This window comes from Raphanus sativus, chromosome 6 (assembly GCF_000801105.2).
Source record: "Raphanus sativus cultivar WK10039 chromosome 6, ASM80110v3, whole genome shotgun sequence".
Lineage (NCBI taxonomy): Eukaryota > Viridiplantae > Streptophyta > Magnoliopsida > Brassicales > Brassicaceae > Raphanus > Raphanus sativus.
In genome coordinates this window covers 38,407,485-38,428,279 of record NC_079516.1, presented here as the reverse complement: position 1 = coordinate 38,428,279, position 20,795 = coordinate 38,407,485, and the positions used below count along the sequence as shown (strand labels likewise).

General features: G+C 25.9%; 1 protein-coding gene across 1 annotated transcript; it reads left to right on the top strand.

Moving 5' to 3' along the window:
* The first annotated feature begins 8,099 nt into the window (after window positions 1-8,099).
* On the top strand, window positions 8,100-8,697 carry LOC108811652 (auxin-responsive protein SAUR41). The gene has a single exon (XM_018583735.2). It carries the CDS (start codon window positions 8,154-8,156, stop codon window positions 8,592-8,594), a length of 441 nt encoding a protein of 146 aa, XP_018439237.2. The 5' UTR covers window positions 8,100-8,153; the 3' UTR covers window positions 8,595-8,697.
* The last annotated feature ends 12,098 nt before the right edge of the window (window positions 8,698-20,795 follow it).

Sequence of the window (20,795 nt, the reverse complement as noted above, 5' to 3'; positions counted from 1 at the left end):
GTGTAAGCTTGGTTTGTCAGAAAAAGAAAATATTAAAGAAATATATGTGCGTAAAGATTCAATCAGGTAACTGATTGCTCTGTTACAAAAAAAGAAGAAGGGTAAGAGGGTAATCCAATAGACTGACACATGCATTGGAAACGTAAGATGTGTATATACCTAATTACCATATAAATCTTGTGTGTAGAATGCAATTACTCAAAATTTAATAACATAACAAAAAAAAATATTCTGCAGACCTTTTTCTCTAACTTCATCGCATCGTTTAGTTTTTTCAAATTAAAATAGAATTATATTATAAGTAATAGGATCCACTTTCATATTTTTCTGGTATTTCTTATCCACTTTCATCTCTTTCTTTTATTTTCTTTTTATCTCTGAAACTTTTTCATCTTTTTCATTTTAAAATCTTTGACTTCCAATCTTTTTTTCAAAAGATTAAAAAAAGATTATCTTTGCAATATTTAGATTGAACCATGAATTCAACTCATAATAATTGATTTAGCGTCACAGACCATAGACATCATGTTTGTTCATAATTGATTAGATATGATATGTATTTTTATAGTATATCTATTATAGTAAGTAAGTTAATTGCAGGAGATATAATAGATATAATAGTTCAACCTAAACTATTTGAACCGTGTGTGATTAGTAATGGCTGTAGGTGCTGTCCAGAGCACCATTTATTTCTAAAGCACTAAATTTATTTCAATCAAGCTTTAACGACTTTTTAAAAATCACAGCTCCGGAAATAATCTACAGCTCTGTTAGTGCTTTCTAAAGCCAAATATTCAAATCATTTTTTTGAGCTTTCAACAAAATTGACAGCAACAAAATCTAAAGCCAAATCAAAAAGTCTACAGTTTTTTTTCTATAGCATCTAATTTATTAAAGGAGAAGTACAAATTGTATTTACCCCTTGAAGTTGCACAAATATTACAAGAGAATGCCACTGGAGTTAAAACACTGTGTTTTGTATTTAAATTGAACCGACGTTGATGCTGAGATCAAACCGGAATGTTGTGCTTAAACCGACGTCGATGTATAACCAAGATTTTTTCCAAAATAACTCCCTATATTATAGCACAAATTAATAACAATAAGATATAAATTAATGATATTCCTATATTCTTGGCAATCAAATATCACAATATTCCTATTTCTCTACACATTTAAGTCGCGATATCAATCAACCCGCGGATCTTATTTAAATTAACATATCAATCAGCTACTAGAATATTCCCTTTAAATGTCAATCTTGCAAATCAAGTTTTAAGTTATTATGTACATAATCCCTAATATATCATCTATATTATTAAAACTAAAATACAAATTAGGTTTGTTTGGAAACATAGATAACAATTTTTAAAATATGTTTGTTTGGAAACTTGTATAGCAATTTTTTTTAAAAATAGATTTGTTTGGAAACATGAATATCAGTTTAAAAAAGAACGAATTATGTTATTAAGAAAAATTGGAAATCTATTATATTATGAAAAACTATCTTTTTGGGTCAACTTTAAAATATACGAAAATGAGCTAATCTAATTATCTAAAAATATCATTTGTCTAAAATAATCATTAAACAATTTTTTTTTAAAATATATATATATATATTTCAAATCAAAATAATAATTTAAAGTTGATTTATATCAAAAAATTGATTCAAAATATACATATATTCAAAATTTTAGTTTTACTAAATATTTTCCAATAACCATTATTAAAAAATGTTTTCAATATATATAAGAAAAATACAATACAATGTCAAATTTCATATACCAACTTAAATTATGATTTTTATATTTAACATTAAATTTTTAAAATATAATATATGTGATTATTTATATGATAGTACGTATAAAATACTATTAATTATATGTTTGATGTGTTTTTAAAGGAAAAATAGATTGTGAATTAGGGGTGGGCGTTCGGGTACTCATTCGGATTTTCTTTGAGTCTGTATGGTTTTCAGGTTTCTGGGATCAATGATTTCAATCTCATTCGGATATTTCTAAATTTTGGTTCAGATATGATTCGGATCTTTGCGGGTTTGTTCGGGTTAGGATAACCCAATTAAATTACTTTTAAAATTCATTATATACTTCTAAAAATATATAAAAATAATATATTACATATAAATTTGAATAACATGTATCAGAATACCTTAACTTAACATATAAATTGGATTGATTTAAATATTTGGATAGATAATCAATAATTATTTTAAGTATTTTCTGGTGATTTGAGTATACTTTAACTTTTAGATATTTACAATTGACTATTTATATATATATATATATATATTCAATTATTTAAACCAACTTATAAGTACCATATATATTCTAGATGTTTTTATATACATTAAATCTAAAAATTTAATATATATTTTTAAGTATATAAATCTATTTTGAATAAATTCGGGTATCTGAAATATTTCGATTCGGATCAGATTCGGTTTCAGTTTTCTAACTACTAAAATTTTGATAGTTAATCAATTTCGATTCGAGTTTGGTATTTCTTTTTGGATCCGGATCAGTTCGATTTTTTGGATTCGGGTTTTTTGCTCAACTCTAATATTAACATAAAAATAATATATTTTATAAAAATATACACCCGCACGGATGTGCGGATCAAATCTAGTAAATTTTAAAACTACAGCCATTACCAATCAGAGCCTAAAATATCTGAAAGTTGATAAAAATTGCATCATGTTTAAATAGTACTAGATCATGACCCGCGCGACCGCGCGGATTTTTTTTTTTTATATTTAACATATAACATATATTCTATAATAGTTGATACAATTTGGAATTTGTCCTTTTCACATAATGTGGTTTTATATAATTTTGAGTTTGTCTAAAACATATTGTTTAAGAACAATGTTAAAACTGTTTTTCCTATTAATAATTTTTCATTGGTGTATTAGAGATATAAAGTGAAACCTCTATAAATTAATAATGTTGGGACTATACCAAACTATAATTTTTATTAATTTATAGAGATTATTAATTTATCGAGATACTAATTGAACCAAAAACTCAATTTGAGACTATGAAATTATACTAATTTATAGAGATATTAATTTATAGATTATTAATTTAAAGATGTTATACTGTAACTGTATAGTGAAAACACTAATATAATATCAACCAATACGATTTGGTTTTGACATTGTGCTTTTTGGGATTTTTTTCTAAAAGTTTTGTGAATGTCCAATGATGAATACTAAGACAAGTACTTGTACACACATTTTAGTGGGAAAAATGAATATTTTCTAACCTATTAAGTCAGATATAATAAATACAAAATCTCTTGACATCGAGATTTTATGTATAGTAGAATAAACTTGGAGAAGAGGGTTTTCCATATTCATGATTTTTCAAATCTGACAATTTGATTGTGAATATTTGATTGTAACCGAGATTTTAGGCATAGTAGACTCAACTTGGTGAAGAGGTTTTCCAATAATCGTTTTTTTAAGTATAAATTGATGTTTCTGTTATTTAAGGAAGAATATACGTTAGTATATTATATTTAGTGTATATTCAAAGCAAACCTCGATTATTTGAACATCTAAGAAAATGTGTTCTGATATCTTTATTATTGAGTTTCAAAAGTTTTGTATCAAGCTATTTAAAATTTTAAGATTCATCAGTATTTGATTCCAAATAATTGTTTTTAATTAAAAGGGGTTTTGTGTTTAAGATAATTATAGTTTAATGATGGGAGGAAACATGTTCTTAAGTTATTTGGTTAATTGAATCAATTGTTTAGGAAATAACCAGACCAAAAAAGTCAAAATTATATAATGACTGGCTAAGGATTCGTGTCAACCTACTGAGTTTAAGTTTGTATAAGTTGATGAAAAAAAAAGATTAGCGTAATATTTGTATTTTTTTGTCAACCTACTCGTGTAATATTTATATTTTTAATAACATGTGTAATATTTATTTTTGTTTCTATCTATTTATTTTTTTATTTTTAAGAACTTAGACTCGTGTTATATTTATATTGGAGACATTTATTGTATTCATTTGACTATAATAAAGGAGAGGGATTATTATCTTTTTACTATGATATAATATAAATATGATAATGTGAATATGCTCTAACGAAAAGAATATATATTTTGTTTAATAGATGCATAGACATAGATCTTATAGTGGAGTTAAATGATAGATAGTTGATATTAAACTTTTTAAGGAAACATTTAAATGAAAGGTTAGACTAAGAATAATAATGTGATGTCCAATTTAAAATCTACTTAGAAGAAGTTATAATGTTTCTGTTTTAATAAGATAGATTGATTTAATATCATCGTTTACTCGTATAAGTAATAACTAGCTGATAGCCTGATACAATAAAAATGAACACGGAAATGACGGCCCGGTTCAAAAATATTGGGACCTTGATCTTTACATAGGCCCAAAGTAAATTAAATTATTTCGGGCCGAACCGACAGGCCTCGCTGTTTATCATTATTATCTTTGTTAATAAAGGCAGATTTAAAAATATTTGTCCCTTCTAAATAAAACTGTATGTTTTTTTTAGCAACAAATAAAACTGTATGTTCGATACGAGATTTTGCTCCATAGTCCGTACGGAGGTAAGAGAAAGAGGGACAGGCAGAGAGTTGGTAGGTCACACTCTGTATGTATAAATGACCGTACAACCTAGCCCAACTGCCACTCTTTAATGGCTTTAATGACACGTCATCTGAAATAAGTATTACTATATTATTTTTTCTTTATTTATTTATATTAATCGCACCTTCGATTGAAACCATCCACTTGAGAAACCGATTTTTTTCTTTTTTTTTTTTTTTTTTTTTGCTAATTTTTTTTTTTCTTTTTGTAACACGAGAAACCGATTATTTTGTACGTGTACATATAAACGATATAGAAATAGTTGAAAATTCGTAAATGACAAATATATATAGCTAATAGAATCAATTAAACATGTCCTTTTAGTTTGTTTTGTTTTTTTCTGTAAACATGATGCCGTTTAGTTAATGTAACATTTAATTAAAGAACAAAACAGGACGCAAAGGGCCAAGAGTGTCGTGGACAACTTGTCTAGTGACTCCGAATTTGGATGTTCTTTTTCATATATAAATGTTTGGTTTACGCCTCGATGTTTTTATTGATTGTAACTATTTGAGTTTTTTTCTTAAGAAGAATGTATGTATACATGCGAATAACGTTTACCAGACAAGAATTGGTATTTTATATCTAGACGAACAATATGCGTATGAAATGTTGAGAACAATGAATTTTGTCGGCCAAGCAAAGTATTAAATAAAAATTCTAAATAAAAGAAAATGTTTTTTTTCTAAAATAAAATAAAAGAAAGTGTTTAACAGGAAAAATTCCTAAAAGTTTAAATAATCCACAAAAACGAAGAGCTACATTTTCTGGATCCAAATTTCAATTATGTACTATTATTCTCTTTGACGTTTTGGTCTATCTGTAATAGTAGTAAATGGAAATTTAAGTGGAATGTTTTTTAGATTTTCGAAGTTAATATTATATATTTCTGATATTTTGTTCAAAATATTAAGAGACTTTTACCTTTCTTTCACTAAGATATTTTTTTTCAAAATATTAGGCATATTAAACAATAACTAAAATATATAAAAACATAAATATATAGTATATTATATTAATTTTGAAAAAAATACTATTAAAGGTTTAAAAATTAAAATAAGTTATATAAAAAATTATAAATAGTTTCAAAGTTTTAAGTATAACTAATTTTATATAAGTATAAGTATTTTATTATTTATATTTTTATAATATAAGTTTATTAAATATATGATAATTAAAAACATGTTAGTATATTTATATAAATCAGAAATAATCATCACCAGAGTTTTAATAGGATACAATGAAGAAGTATAGTAGTATATATAATTTTAAATTTGTAAAACATATTTCAGAAAATTACTTTAATCTAGTGGTTAGTGTGCTTTTTTTAAAGCTATCAAAGCACATGTTTGAGTTTCAGAATGAATATATTTTTATAAAAGAAAATTAAATCAAAACAATATTAATGTTATTACGGTCAATGTAAATTTAGGCATATTTAAAGAAGTTCGGATAGTTTTTCTAAATTATAATTGAATTGAGATCATATCATTGGTATTTGTTTGGAACATATTTAGCACGACTAAAATTGTTGCGGTCAAAATTAGCTATTTTCTAAGAAATAACCATGAAACTACAGCTTCTTTATAAGAAATTGCCACTAAAATATTTAATGTATATTTTATTAAAAAAGTAAAAAATGTTATAAAGATACATAATATGTAAACACAGTATTGTAAATAATATATTGAATTATTTGGTCGTACAAATCAAATATAACCATAGATAACAATCTTGTTTTGTATTAATTGATCAATAAAAAATACATTTGCACGAACACTTGAATCATATTTTAAAAATGTAAGTGATACAATTCACATATCAAAAAAATAAAAATAAATAAATTACTCATTATATACTATAAAGTTATTGTGTTTGTAAATATATTAAACAATTATTTTATAAAGACAACATTTTAAAAAATATACTACTATTTTATGCACGATAATTGTTTTTTAAAAGTAAAAACTGGTCAAGCTCTAGCTAGTAGTATTAATATACACATGGGCGTAGTATTATTAATATGTTCAAAAGTGGTAAGAATTCTTGCCATCATAAATATAACTATTATGTTACAAAAATATTTATGAAAGGAAATATAAATATAATTTTAACAAGTAATTTTAACTATTCCACAAAAAAATCATCAAAACGGTAAAGCTTTGTATATTATTAGTTTATTACATAATGATGAACGAATCAATTTATATCACGTTGGATATATTTATGTATTTTATCGAAATTATATTTTGAAACCGTAATTTTTTTGTAATAGCCTACACTAAGTATTTAGTTAAAGGGGAATTTTCAAAAATACCATTTTGAAGGTACCATTATTCATCTTTACCACCACTAAGTACACATTTTCAAAAATACCTTATTTATTAAAATGTTAAAGACTCTTATATCTTTGTTTTTATATGCTTTTCAAAATTTTAATCCAAAATTCTAAATCCTAAACCTCTAATTCTAAACCCTAAACCCTAAATCTTCAACTCTAAACCCTAAGCCCTAAACTATATACCCTAAATTCAATATCCTAAACCCTAAACCCTGAAACCTCAACTATAAACCCTAAATCCTCAACTCTAAACCCTAAACTTTATACCCTAAACCCTAAAACATCAAATTTAAACCCTAAAACATAAAATCTAAACCCTAAATCCTAAACGTTCAAATCTAAACCCTTCATTAAAAGTAGTGGTAAAAGTGGTTAGTGTAAACATGAAAAGTGGTACTATGAAAATGGTATTTTTGGCAATTTAAATAGTAGCTAAAGAAACTTCACAATAAATATATTAGCAGTTTATATTATACTAGCAACAAACACAGTAAAAAAAATAACATGAATTTTAAGTTTCCATAACAAGTAAAAATGGTTACTGGAAATGTATAAACATATTAAAACAATACAAAATCAAGTGCGTAACCAATCTTTATTTATAAGATTTGATTTCTTAAGCAGTGGTTTCTAAAGGCTCAACCATATAACTATTATCCCCCAAAAAAAAATAACTACCCAGCTTCTTTATTTATAAGATTTGATTTCTTAAGCAGTTGTTCTAAAGGTTCAACCATAAGTATATAACCTATTATCCCCCCAAAAAAAACTACCCGGCTTATTTTTGATTAAGATGTTTTAGACCCTCTGCAGCGTTATCATCCACTTGTTCAATTTTGCTAAATGGATATATGTAAGAGTAATATGTGAAGCTTTAGAATGTAAATAAATTAATAGAAGAGTAATATGTGAAGCTTTAGAATGTAAATAAATTAATAGACGTGTTTACCTTATCAGTAAACAAAACATGATATTAATAGTATTATTTTTCTCGAAGTTAAATTTCCTGGGCTGTACCTGGCAAGTACTGCCTATGTACTCTCTCACCATTATGCTTTCGTCATCATCTTTCCATGTCTTTTCTCTCTATATATAATCCCTCTCTCTCTCTCTCTCTCTCTCTCTCTCTCTCTCTCAAACCGCCGGAGAAAACAATAAAAATGAAAACATCTCATCCGCCGCCTCTCTCGCGTCGCAGACCTAGCCTCCGAATTCTCCATCCGCCGATCTACCTCCTCCTCCTTACGCATCCGCCGCGGTCACCATCGTCCCCACATGCAACCGCCGTGGTCTATTTGTCCGGCGAGACGAGTCAACACCGTCCCGCCGGTCACGTACCCGTCTACGTCGGCGAAGAGATGGAGCGGTTCGCGGTGAGCGCTGAGCTCCTGAACCATCCTGTCTTCGTCGGACTGCTCGACAGATCCGCTCAGGAGTACGGCTATGCTCAGAAAGGAGTCCTCCACATCCCCTGCCACGTCATCGTTTTCGAGCGCGTGGTGGAAACTGTCAGGTTGGGGTTCAACGACTCCGGGGAGATACAGGAACTCGTCGCGTTGTTGCTCTCAGGCGATGAGCTGATAGCTGGAACTACAGAGTAGCTCTCGTGATAAGAATCTAAACGGCGATTCTATGTTTTCTCAGATTATGTAAATATTATACAAATTTTTATTTTTCTTTTATTTCTAAGATATTTTGGGATTATTCTAGTGTTGTCAACATCTGTCTTAGCTGTGAACGAGAAACTGAATTTTCGATAAAAACCGAACCGAGACTGAACCTGAAGAAATAAAAGTAAAACATGAGGAGAAAACCACAGAAACGTGCGTCCCATACGTTTCATGTACCGTTTGGTTTAACAAACTCAATTACCAAAATTGCACGTTTGGGGTTATATATAACTCGTAAGTGTATAACCTTTTACCAAAAAACGTTTAAGAGTTCATACATTTATGAAATTCGACTATAAACTTGGAATCCGAAATCTTTAATTCAACTTTGCATCAAACAAATTAAGTAGGAACATTCAACTTTTTAAAAGGTTTTTGTCTAGTGAGTAAGCTGGCAAATTTCTTTTTGTATTTTCGAAAATCTGTTAATAAAGTATACTAGACGAAAATAATAATGCATGTTGTACCTTCGAGGACACCCGACAAGGAGAAAGAGTAGAAACAACAGGTGTTTCTTTTGTAACTGAAAGTATATAAATGCTTTTTGGATGTTTCATGTAATTCGTAAAATGTTAAACATTGTCGCTGTTGCAAACCAGTTCTCAAAAAAAAAAACATTGTTGCTGTCGGAATTATATTCATGCATGGAAAAATAAATAGAAAAGTCGTTGATATAATATAATTTCAAAAATAAAAAGTCAAACCAAACCTCCACTGAACTAAAAACCCATTTCTAATGGTTACCGTTATTTTTTTATTCTAAAAATGCTATTTAAAAAATAAATAAGAATTTTGCTTTAATAGTTACTTCTATTTTGTAATCTAAAAAGAAAATATTGTAAATATATTATTTTCTATTTATATATTAAATTATTATACAATAATTTTAAATATTAAAATATCACCCATTCCATTTATTTATAACAATATACTACTCCAATTAGACTTTTGTACAATAAATGATTATTTGAAAATTAAAAATTTATTGCAGCACCTAATTATAAACAAATGATGTATTAAACATATTATTTAAATTTGTAAAATTATACTATATAATTTATTTTGTTAAGAAGTGAAAACATTTTCTAATCTAAAGTAAAAATATATACTACTTTATATTTAGTGTATCCATTCTTAAAAAAGGAACATGTCTTCTTGATATATGCTTAGCCCAACTATTTTAATATAATTATTAAAATTTCTTATTAATCATTAACAATTATTAACAATTATTTTACACAAATACAATTACAAAAAATATAAATATAATTAAAAATACAAATATAAAATTAAATATTTTAATAAAATATAAACAGAAAATATATCCGCCTTTCAAATGACCGATCAGAATCTAGTTACCGTTTATTCTTCATTATTTACTGCAATATAAGATATAGCGTATCATTAGAATGATTCATATCTTATATTTAACATTTGGTTAGAATGTTTTTTGGCAATTTTATCGCACCACGTGTTACTCTATTTCGTATGATCATGGAAAAACTTAAGTAAGATCATCTCCAACTCATCTCTATTTTCATCTCTATATTTTTTTAAAAATATAAAAACTCTATTATATAAGTAGATTTGCTCCAATGTATGCCTTTATAATAGAGTTCCTCTATGTATATGAGAAAATATAGAAATATGCTATTTTCTTCTTTAAATATATTGGAGCAAATCCACATTTATAATAGAGTTCTCTATTTTAGAGAAAAATATAAAAGTGTACATTGGAGATGCTCTAAGAGTTAACGAGTTTGCATAAAGTAAAATATATAAACTACAGTTGGCATTCTTATAACTAGTATATCAACTATTCTCTCCGTTTTTAAAAGATGTATGTTTTAAGTTTTCCACACTTATTAAGAAAAACATAAAATTGTAGTTACCAATGCATTGTTTTTCTCATTGAACTATTCTCCATAATTTTTAACCAATAAATTTTTAATAAATATAATTATATTTTTTGAAATATACTATTTGTCATTAATCTATGTATTGAAAACATAAAAATGTATCTTTTAGAAACGGAGGGAGTACTGTATATATACTCACGAAAATACTCAAAAATAATAATTTATATATACGAGCTTATATGTCATTTTTATTACGGGTGCAAGCAGTGGCAGAAATAGTGAAGCTTTAAGAGTATCTCTGACATCCTCTGTATCTCTTTATTTTGAAGGTTTTGCAGTTCGACTGTCTATCATCCCTTTAAATTAAATAGTATAAATTTGAGGATGTATTATTCACCTCATAAAATACTTTTTATTTCACTTTATATTTTCTATTTGTATATGGTTAATGATTGTATACTTTTTATGCTGTATTTTAGTATTATAATTATATTGGCATTTAATTTAAAACAATTATTTTAGTAATATAATTATGATTATATACTTTGTATATGGTTAACGATAATTGTCTTATACAATTATCGTTAAATAATAATTTATTAATCAATATTGTATACCAATATATAATAATATTAATAAAATATAATACAAACATATTATTTCACACAATAGATTTCAAAAGTTTTACGCAAATACAAAATAATAATACAATCATAATATTTTACATCAAAATAAAAGTTGCATAAACTGAAATATTATAATACTAATATTTAGGTAAATTTGGTCTTGAACTCCAAAATCACCAAAATATTCTCGATATAAATTTGGAGGTCTCTTCGGAATTGTTGTTGCTGAATTCTTTTCTATGATTATTACTTGTTCAGATCGGATAAACTGGTGAGTGTTAATATCATTGATGAAGTTTAAATATTGTCAGCAAGATTTTATTTTGTTCCTCTATTTCTTTTAGAGCTATCTTTTTGCTTGATTTTTCATGTATAACTGAACCATCTTATAATTTCTTTTCTCTAGATGATGCAGCTTCTTTCAAGAAAATTGTGATTTGTTCATTTGCTGAAACCAAATTATCCATAGATGAAGTATTACCTTCACCATGTTTTCTTTTGAGTATTGTTTTCTTCGATCCAATAGAACGTTGTGACGAATTTTAACCACCATCATCACTGCTTAAATTGATTGAGAATCTAAGAGATTGTGATGCTGGAGAACTGACGATATCGCTCTCAATATCGGAACACCGATATTGACATTTTTGGAAAACTTTAGAATGTCTTTCATTCAAAAACTTTAGAATATCTTTCATTAGAAATCACACATAATCAAATTTAAAACCCTTTTTTTAGTTTTGGATCTTGCATCAATAATTTTTGCCTTCTTCATCTACAAATATTTTGGAATTCAAGAACTTGATCAGATACATAAACATAATTAAAATAAATAACAAATACAAATAGAATTTTATGATTACAGTGTCTTGATTGGATGAGCCATTTGGATGCATATTACTCAAAAATGCATTGATTGAGCATATATAGGAGCATTTCAGAAATAATGGTATTGATTAGTTTTGTATATATGTATTATAATTTGATTTTTTGTGATTTATTATTATATATAATTTAATGTTTTAAAATTTGTTATAAGTAATTTGGTCATTATTAAATATGTTTACTAATTATGTAAATACTATATATTTATATATGCTTATTGTTTATTTATTAAAGTTTAATGATCACAATTCATTACTAATAAAATTTTGACAACTAAAGTGTAAAATATAAAATTTTAAGTGAAAAGATCTGAAAGCTTTCATTGGAGAACCACCTCTTCTTTTTTTTTTTTAAAGGTGAACTTCATTAGAAATGAGAGGGACTTGTTGGAGATACCGTGAAGAGATCATATGACCCCTATGAAATTATTATTTTTTGTTTTATTGTTAGTGTAATTTTAAATGAATTTAATAAAGTATTCAGTTAAAATTAGTGTCTGACCCTAGTAGATAAATGTTCAATCTTCCAATTGCACCATACTATTTATTTTATCAATGATTATAAATTATATATACTGTAAATATATATCAAAAAATTATTGTGACCTTCATAGAAATTAGGGTTAATTTGCTGAGTGACCAAATTGTAAATGAAAATCAATAAAATATCATTGATTTTGATATTATTAACAAACTAACATTTATGCCACTGTTATATCCTCTTCGCTTGCATGTACCCGGTGTACGAGAAAGAAAATAGTAACATCAGTGAGGAGAGAAATATACAGGAATTCACGAACACGATTATTAATAAAAGCACATGAAGTTATTACGTCACATGCTTAACTACAACATATGTTTTCATTGAGTTATAAAACAAATGGATAAATAATAATATTTAATAAATGATGTATTCTATTTACAACACACTGTAAATTTATAATTTAGCAAAAAAAAAACACACTGTAAATTCATTTATAAAACAACCACATAATGAAGAAGGTGAATGAAAAAATAAGTAAATGTTTTAAAATAAATGGAATGAAATAGATTTTCAATTAAAATAATGTAATCCATATAGGAGAAATATTATAGGATACTAAACCTATCTACTACTCCTAAATATGAAACCCTACATCAACCTGAAATTACTAACCCTAAATTTTAATCATTGAATCCAATCCAAATATAAACTGTAATATATATTTATAATATTTTAAATAAAATTAAAGTCTCAAAATAATATACAATATTTTTAATATTAAATTATAAAATATGAAGACTGTTTAGACTATTATATTTATAATAGTACCAATGACAAATGAGTGCAGTTTCTGTAACGATAGTATACCACACCAACCTCATTCCAACCCCCAAAACTAAACTCTATCCAACTCTACCTCCGACCCCACCCTCAAACCCAACATACTAAATCCTAAACTATAACTATTAAACACTAAACCCAAATATAAATCATAAATCTAGATAGAATGGAATAAAATAAATAACATAGTACATATGAGTGAAATTATGAAATATCTATATTTGCATGGAAGAAATTAATGATGACCCCAAGCTCACCCCCTCCACCTTCTAAATACTAACCCTAAACTCAAATATAAAAATCTGAAAATATAGTATGTAATATTAAACTATACAATATAAATAATTCAATGTAATAATCTATTTTTAACTGTAAAATATGATCATTATCAATAGAACAATAGAAACTTGTGTGAAGTTTACATTTGTATGGGTGTGGTTAGCTAAATGCTAAAATCGATTTTCTAAATGTTTAGCTTCGATCGATATATATAAACCAAGATTCATATGAGTGATACAACAACAAAACATAACTTCTGTTTATTTACTGTAAAATAACATTTATATTCTATGTTTGAAAACTATTCCATAGCTGATAAAAAAATAGAAAGAAAACTATTCCATATGAAAGGAGGAGACACCCACATTACACGTTTAGTGACTGCATTATTCTATTCCATATTGCGAAAGTAGTATAGAACTCAAACTACATTCACAATCTCTAAATATTAAACATTACCAAAATATTTTCTAAAAACTAAACTCAAAATCCTAATCACTAAATCTTAAACCCAAATATAAACTATAATTACGTTACTGAAAGAAACCACATCAACATACTATATAGAATAGTAAACATTTAAATAGTATGGTATACTTCAGTGTACGTTAATAATCCCCTAGACATTATTTGCGAAGTGATTTGGCACATGTCTTCTCCACAATCGTTTTCACAAAAAAAATTGTGACGTGTCTATTAAGATTGATGACATGTCATATGGTTAAATATGACATGGACAATTACATTTAATGCTGATATATATTTTTGGAAATCTTTGTAAAATATAGCAATAACTCATATATTACATTTAATATTGATTTATATTTTTGTCAATTTTGTAGAATATGGTAATAACTCATAAATCATCACTAAAATAAATATATTAAAATATGACATTTAGAATTTCGAAATATTATATAAGTTTACTTTTATAATTATAAAATTTTTATTATCTAAAAGTTTCTAAATTTTCTAAATTAAAAATAAAATAAATCGTAATATCATTAGTTTCTTTTAGATATCTACAAATTATCGTAACTATACAATTTTATATGATTTTTATTAATTTAGTACAAGTTGATTTAATACATTTAACCAAATGAAATAAATAATTTTTTTATCTAAGATTTTAAGTTTATATATATACATATATATTCTTAAATATAATTTAAAAAAAAAAAAATTTCTCTTAATTTTATGCTTAACTAATGAAATTTATATTAATTATTGGTAAAAATAATAAAATATATAATATTAATAAATTACATTTGAAAATATAAAATTTAACTTTCAAAAAATTCACCACTACACATGGTGCAGGAAAACACCTAAATTAATAATTGTGAAATGGCTACTAAAATTGATGACATGTTTTAAAGATTAATATGACATGGAAAATTATATTTAATGTTAATTTATATTTTGGTAAAAATTTTAAAATATGGTAATAACTCATATATTACATTTATTGTCTATTTATATTTTTGGACTTTTTTAAAATATGGTAATAACTCATAAATCATCATTAAATAAATATATTCAATTATGGCATTCGGATTATCATTTAAATTAAAAATATTTCAAAAATATATACATATTTTTAGAAAATTATAAAAAAAAAATCATAAAATCAAATTAAATCGTAAAATCATTAGTTTCTTATATATATCTACAGATTTTATAAATATTTTTTAATTTTAATTTTTGACAATAAAGTAATTTTACATATTGATTTAATATATTTAATTAAAATAAATAGATAGAAAAATCTACCAAAGATTATAATTTTAAATATATACATGCACATTCGTAAATATAATTCAAAATAAACAAAATTGTTTTTATCTTAATTTTAATGTTCAGTTAAATCAAATTTGTACTCCCTCCGTTTCTTAAAGAGTGTCGTTATGACATTTTTCACACAAATTAAGAAAGTTGTTGAAATATATGTAAGTTGTAATTAATTATACCTTTTTAACCAATAGTATTTTAGATAAATAAAATTATTTATAAAATCAATGCAGTTTGCAATTAATTTTCAGCTGAAAGTTAGTATAATTTACATTGGAATTGTAAAGTGACACTCTTTGTGTAACAAGAAAATGAGCTCAGAGTGACACTTATTATAAAACAGAGGGAGTATTAAACTATTTATAAGAAAAAGAAAATTTATAATATATAATAAAATAATTTAGACATTTTTCTATAAGATAATAATATTTCTAGAATATAAAAGATTGATTATACATAAACATATATAAATTATCTATCAAATTTTAAAAATATAGACTTATATATTTTATCAAAACATATATAAATTATACATAATATATTTATGAACCTAAGGTAAACTAAAAATAATGTAATTAGCAAAATCGTTTTATTTTAATCTAAATAATAACCAAAACTTTATGATTAAAAAATGATATAGCCCAAATGCAAGTAATGATATCATTATCAATCAAAATATGAACAACTAAATCAACCAATTATTATGACGTATCTATTTTGCATATATTCATATACGTGAATAAATTTTCAATATTTTACAAGTTATGTTTAATAATGAATATCTGATTTACTTTTTTCTATTTTTCTAAAATAAGATATATCAAATTATACAAAATTTTATGAAATATATTTACAAATATAAGAGGATAAACTGAATTACCTACTATACGATAATTTTAACCTAATGAGAAAAATCATCATTAATTTAACCGTCTATATACAACTCAAAAAAAAGTTGAAATAATACAAAATATCATACTTAAAACATAAAGATATTTAATACAATTTTTTATACATACAAATAAAAGATTACTTAAAACATATAAACAAATAAAGTAAAGTACTTATTTGTAAATATTTATTCCCGTGCATGAACACGGGAAAATCACCTAGTAAACATATTATGTAATCTATAACCCATATGCACACAAATTATATGTTGATGGTACGAAAACCCCAATAAACTTATATTTTGGATGAATGAAAGGGTGCCAATTTCCATTTCTTTCTGATTCATTTACCATGTATATTTTAAATTTGTTATATAGAATAGAACAAGATTTTTTCATCTACTCTGATACAATAACAATATATATCACATGTTAATTTACAGTAAAAAAATATATTTATATTCTACAGTAAAGAATATATTTTCACATAAGCCTTTTTCAAAAAAAAAGAAAAAAAAACGTTCACATGCATATGGTGCGAAAGAAACCTGTTGTAATAATTAAAAAAAAAACTAAGACGAGTGTCCCTGATCTATATAGCAGTGTTTGCGGTTTAAAAGCTGACCCACCAATGACATAGCTGGCTGCCTATGTTTGCTATTGCTAAGTTATTTGAACTTAGACAACGGCCAACGGGCCAATCCGAGTTTGACAAAGGCAGCAGATGAATTATATAGCATCCTTAATCTTTGAATAATTTATTTGACAATCATCCCCTTAAACAAGCATTCCCTTTTTGGAAGTTTGGAACGGTACTAGGTCAAACTAACACATTAGAAGTTTCTGTATGTAATTAAGAATCAGAAACTAACTGATAACTTTATAAAGCGGATATGGTATTAAGATTATGCCTTCAAGTTCAAGTTGAGGGAATTGAGATAGTTAACCAAGTAAAATCATATTCTCTTCAATTCTCCTAAGAGGGAGGCTGCATTTTACTTTTCAGTCGTAATGCAATTGTTTTGTAGAAAATATACTTGGATAAATAACAATGTTGTGGCACTCAAACCAAAAGTTTAATGCCAAGAGTGACCATAAGCTCATCAATATTGAATGTCCATGCACACTTGTTGTGATGAGTGTCGGTTTTTCTCACTTTATGCTGAACTCTTCATTTTTCTTTTAGTTTGGTGTGCGCGGCTTCGAGAATATCCCATGGCGCGAGGTATTGGGATTTGGTGGGATGTGTTTCACGATGAACGGATTTCAAGCGACCTAAAGGACAAGTGGAAGTGGTTACAGGTATGGACACGGATCGGATATCCATGCTTTTGAAGGTATTTATGAATTTTTCGAATATTATGGATATCTTTTTCGATTTGCTTTATTTTGGAAAATTGCGGATATTTGGGAAAAAGATATCCGGAAAATAAATAGATATTTGCGGATATTTACGGATATCTCATTTATTTTGATTTATATAAATAATCTTAAAAGTTCGATACAAATTTTTTTTGTAAATTTTTTTTTGCATGATATAAAAGATAAAAATTAAAAGAAATAGTGAATCTATATTTTTTGTAAATTTTTAAACTTAATTAACAATTATTATAATACAAAACTTAAAAAAAAATCTATAATTGTCATAAATGTTTTCTTTTCCTTTTATATAATACTTTATATAAATAATAATGTGAATTATAATCTGCCAAATCATATGTTAGAGTAATAATTATATAGTTTTATACATTTAAAACTTTAAATATATTAAAAATACTTGTATTTATATATTGACGGATCGGATCTGATATTTGCTTCCCAAATTTTTAATATTTGTGATTTGCTTCGATTTTAATGAATATTGAATTTTAATATTTATTTTGCTTCGAAAGCTTACGGATATCCTGAATTTTCGGATCGAATAGCAACAAATAATGAATCGAATTTAACGGATAAAATGTCCAGTCCTAAGTTACATTTAATCACTATGGCGTCTTAACGAGAAATTCCAGTAGCTTTTAGACCTCAAACGATCAGTAGATAGGAAACAAGTATTTTCGTAAGGATACAACAATAAAATAACTCAAAAAGAAACAATGTTTAAATACGCTAGTTGATAACTTGGTATTTAATTTATGAGAAGTCAGTATCCAACTAAAAGAGAACTGCTTCTTTGGTTTAGATATTGCTGTAATCTTCAAAAAAAATTGCTGGCTCAATAAATACATTGGAGTTTTTAATAATTTGATAAAGACAAATACCAACGTATAAACAAACCAAGTAGTAGTAGTTTAGTGGTCTTTTTTTTTAGGTTTGGTGTGTACCTATATTAGTTTCGGTTTCGATTTTCTCCAAAAACTAAATTATTAATATTTGGTCAGTATGGGCTTGAGTTTCGGTCAAAGTGGTTAATATTGTGGACTGTATAACAAATGATCAGTCTATTTTCTGATATTAGTCTGAAGATATTTTAAATTTACTTCTGACAGTATGGTAACAAGTCCAATCTGTAGTATTAAGCATGTTTTCCGAAAGTGACAAATCAGCTAAAAAGTATATCAGGAAAAAAAGTCTTATGAACACTGTATTCCGTCCGGAATGTATTAAAATAAATTGTTATTATACGAGATATTCAATTACTTTACGTCCCTGCTCAAAGTAATAAAGTAGTCGCTCTATATAATTTCTTACGATCTACTTTATGGATACAGTTATTTTCAGAATATTACTTGATTTCTCATAGACTTCTGCAGTGTGATGAAGATTAGGGGTGAGCGTTCGGGTACTCATTCGGGTTCGATTCGGATCTATTCGGGTTTAGGATTTTCGGGGTCAAAGATTTCAGCTCCATTCGGATATTTCTAAATTTCGGTTCGGATCTTTGTGGGTTCGGTTCGGGTTCGGATAATCTATTTAAGTTATTTTTAAAATTTTAAAATTCATTATATACTTTAAAGTTTTTTAAATCTATAACAAAATTATATATATTACATATAAATTTGAAAAACATATGTCAAAATACCTAAACTTAACATATAAATTGATTTTCTTTTAATATTTAGATAGAAAATCAATAGATATTTAAGTATTTTGGTTTTTTAAAGTATACTTTTGCTATTTTAAACATATTTTTCAAGTATTTTGGAAAACTTAAAAGTATCTTATATATTTTGGATGTTTTTACTATACATTATTTCTAAAAATAATTAATATATTTAGTTATATAAATCTATTTCGGATACATTCGGGTACCTGAAATACTTCGGTTCGGATCGTGTTCGGTTTCGATTTTTTAAATACCAAAATTTTGAACCTGTTCGGATATTTAATTAATTTCGGTTTGAGTTTGGTGCTATTTATTTAGATCGGGTTCAGTTCGGTTCTTTGGATTCAAATTTTTTGGCCAGCTCTAATGAAGATAACTTACATTTTTGAAAACGACTCTCCTCACAAATAAAGACAGAATGAAATAAATGTATTTATATGTAAATGTATGTGTGTGACTGTGCGTGCATGCATGGACATGCTTCGTTTGCCTATGGAATGAAGCAAAATAAGGTCAGCGAAACTTTAATGACTCGTCGTTCCACTTAAATTCGCATTTATTTGTCAGTTACGCCTACAGTAAACGCGTCATACTCCACTTAACTTCTTCACTGGAAACAAAATACACTGATTAAAAAGTGGTTGTAGTACGGAGTATTAATTAATTTCGTATATCATATGGTTTCCTTAATTATTACTCCATCACCAAAAAGTGGACTTAATATTTCAATAGTCGGTTGCGATGAACTAAAAGAAGTAAACGTATACATCTTCAACTAACTTCGAACTAACACATGACTTTGGGCCATTCCTTTGACAAAAATAAACACATTAAGTTAATAACTTTTATGTTTATTAAAGATGCGGAATAAACAGGAGTACAGTTATCCAACAAAAATAACATAATATTGACTGCAGCTAGATTATATATAATAAAACATATTGACCAAACAGATTTAAAATTTTCGTACCTCTTTAGAGCATCTAAGAGTTTGAAAAACTCTATACTTGAAGTTCCAATGTGTTTTTCTACAAAAATAAAGCTTCAAAATTAATTTCAGAATTATTTGTAATTCATTCTATGCTTCTTACTGTATTCTTCATAATTAATGTAGATCCATATTTTTTTTATAAATTACTAGAACATATATAAAACATATTACATCAATATTAATTAATAAAATCTTTCATTACACTACACTATAAATTATAAATATAAATACATAATTAAATATTAAATACAAGAAAAGTACCACATTATTTCCTAAAATTATTTCTGTAATGCTCCATTTTTCGGATACAAAAAATTTGTTTGAATAATATTTTAGAGATTTTGGAGGTTCAAGAGCATATTTAATATTAATGTTGTAATATTTAAATGTGTGTAATAATTTTTGTCTTCATATACCTTTTAAAAAGTTTTTTATTAAGTTC

Coding starts and splice junctions, on each gene's coding strand:
- LOC108811652 (XM_018583735.2), top strand. CDS start 8,154: ATGAAAACATCTCATCCGCCGCCTCTCTCGCGTCGCAGACCTAGCCTC.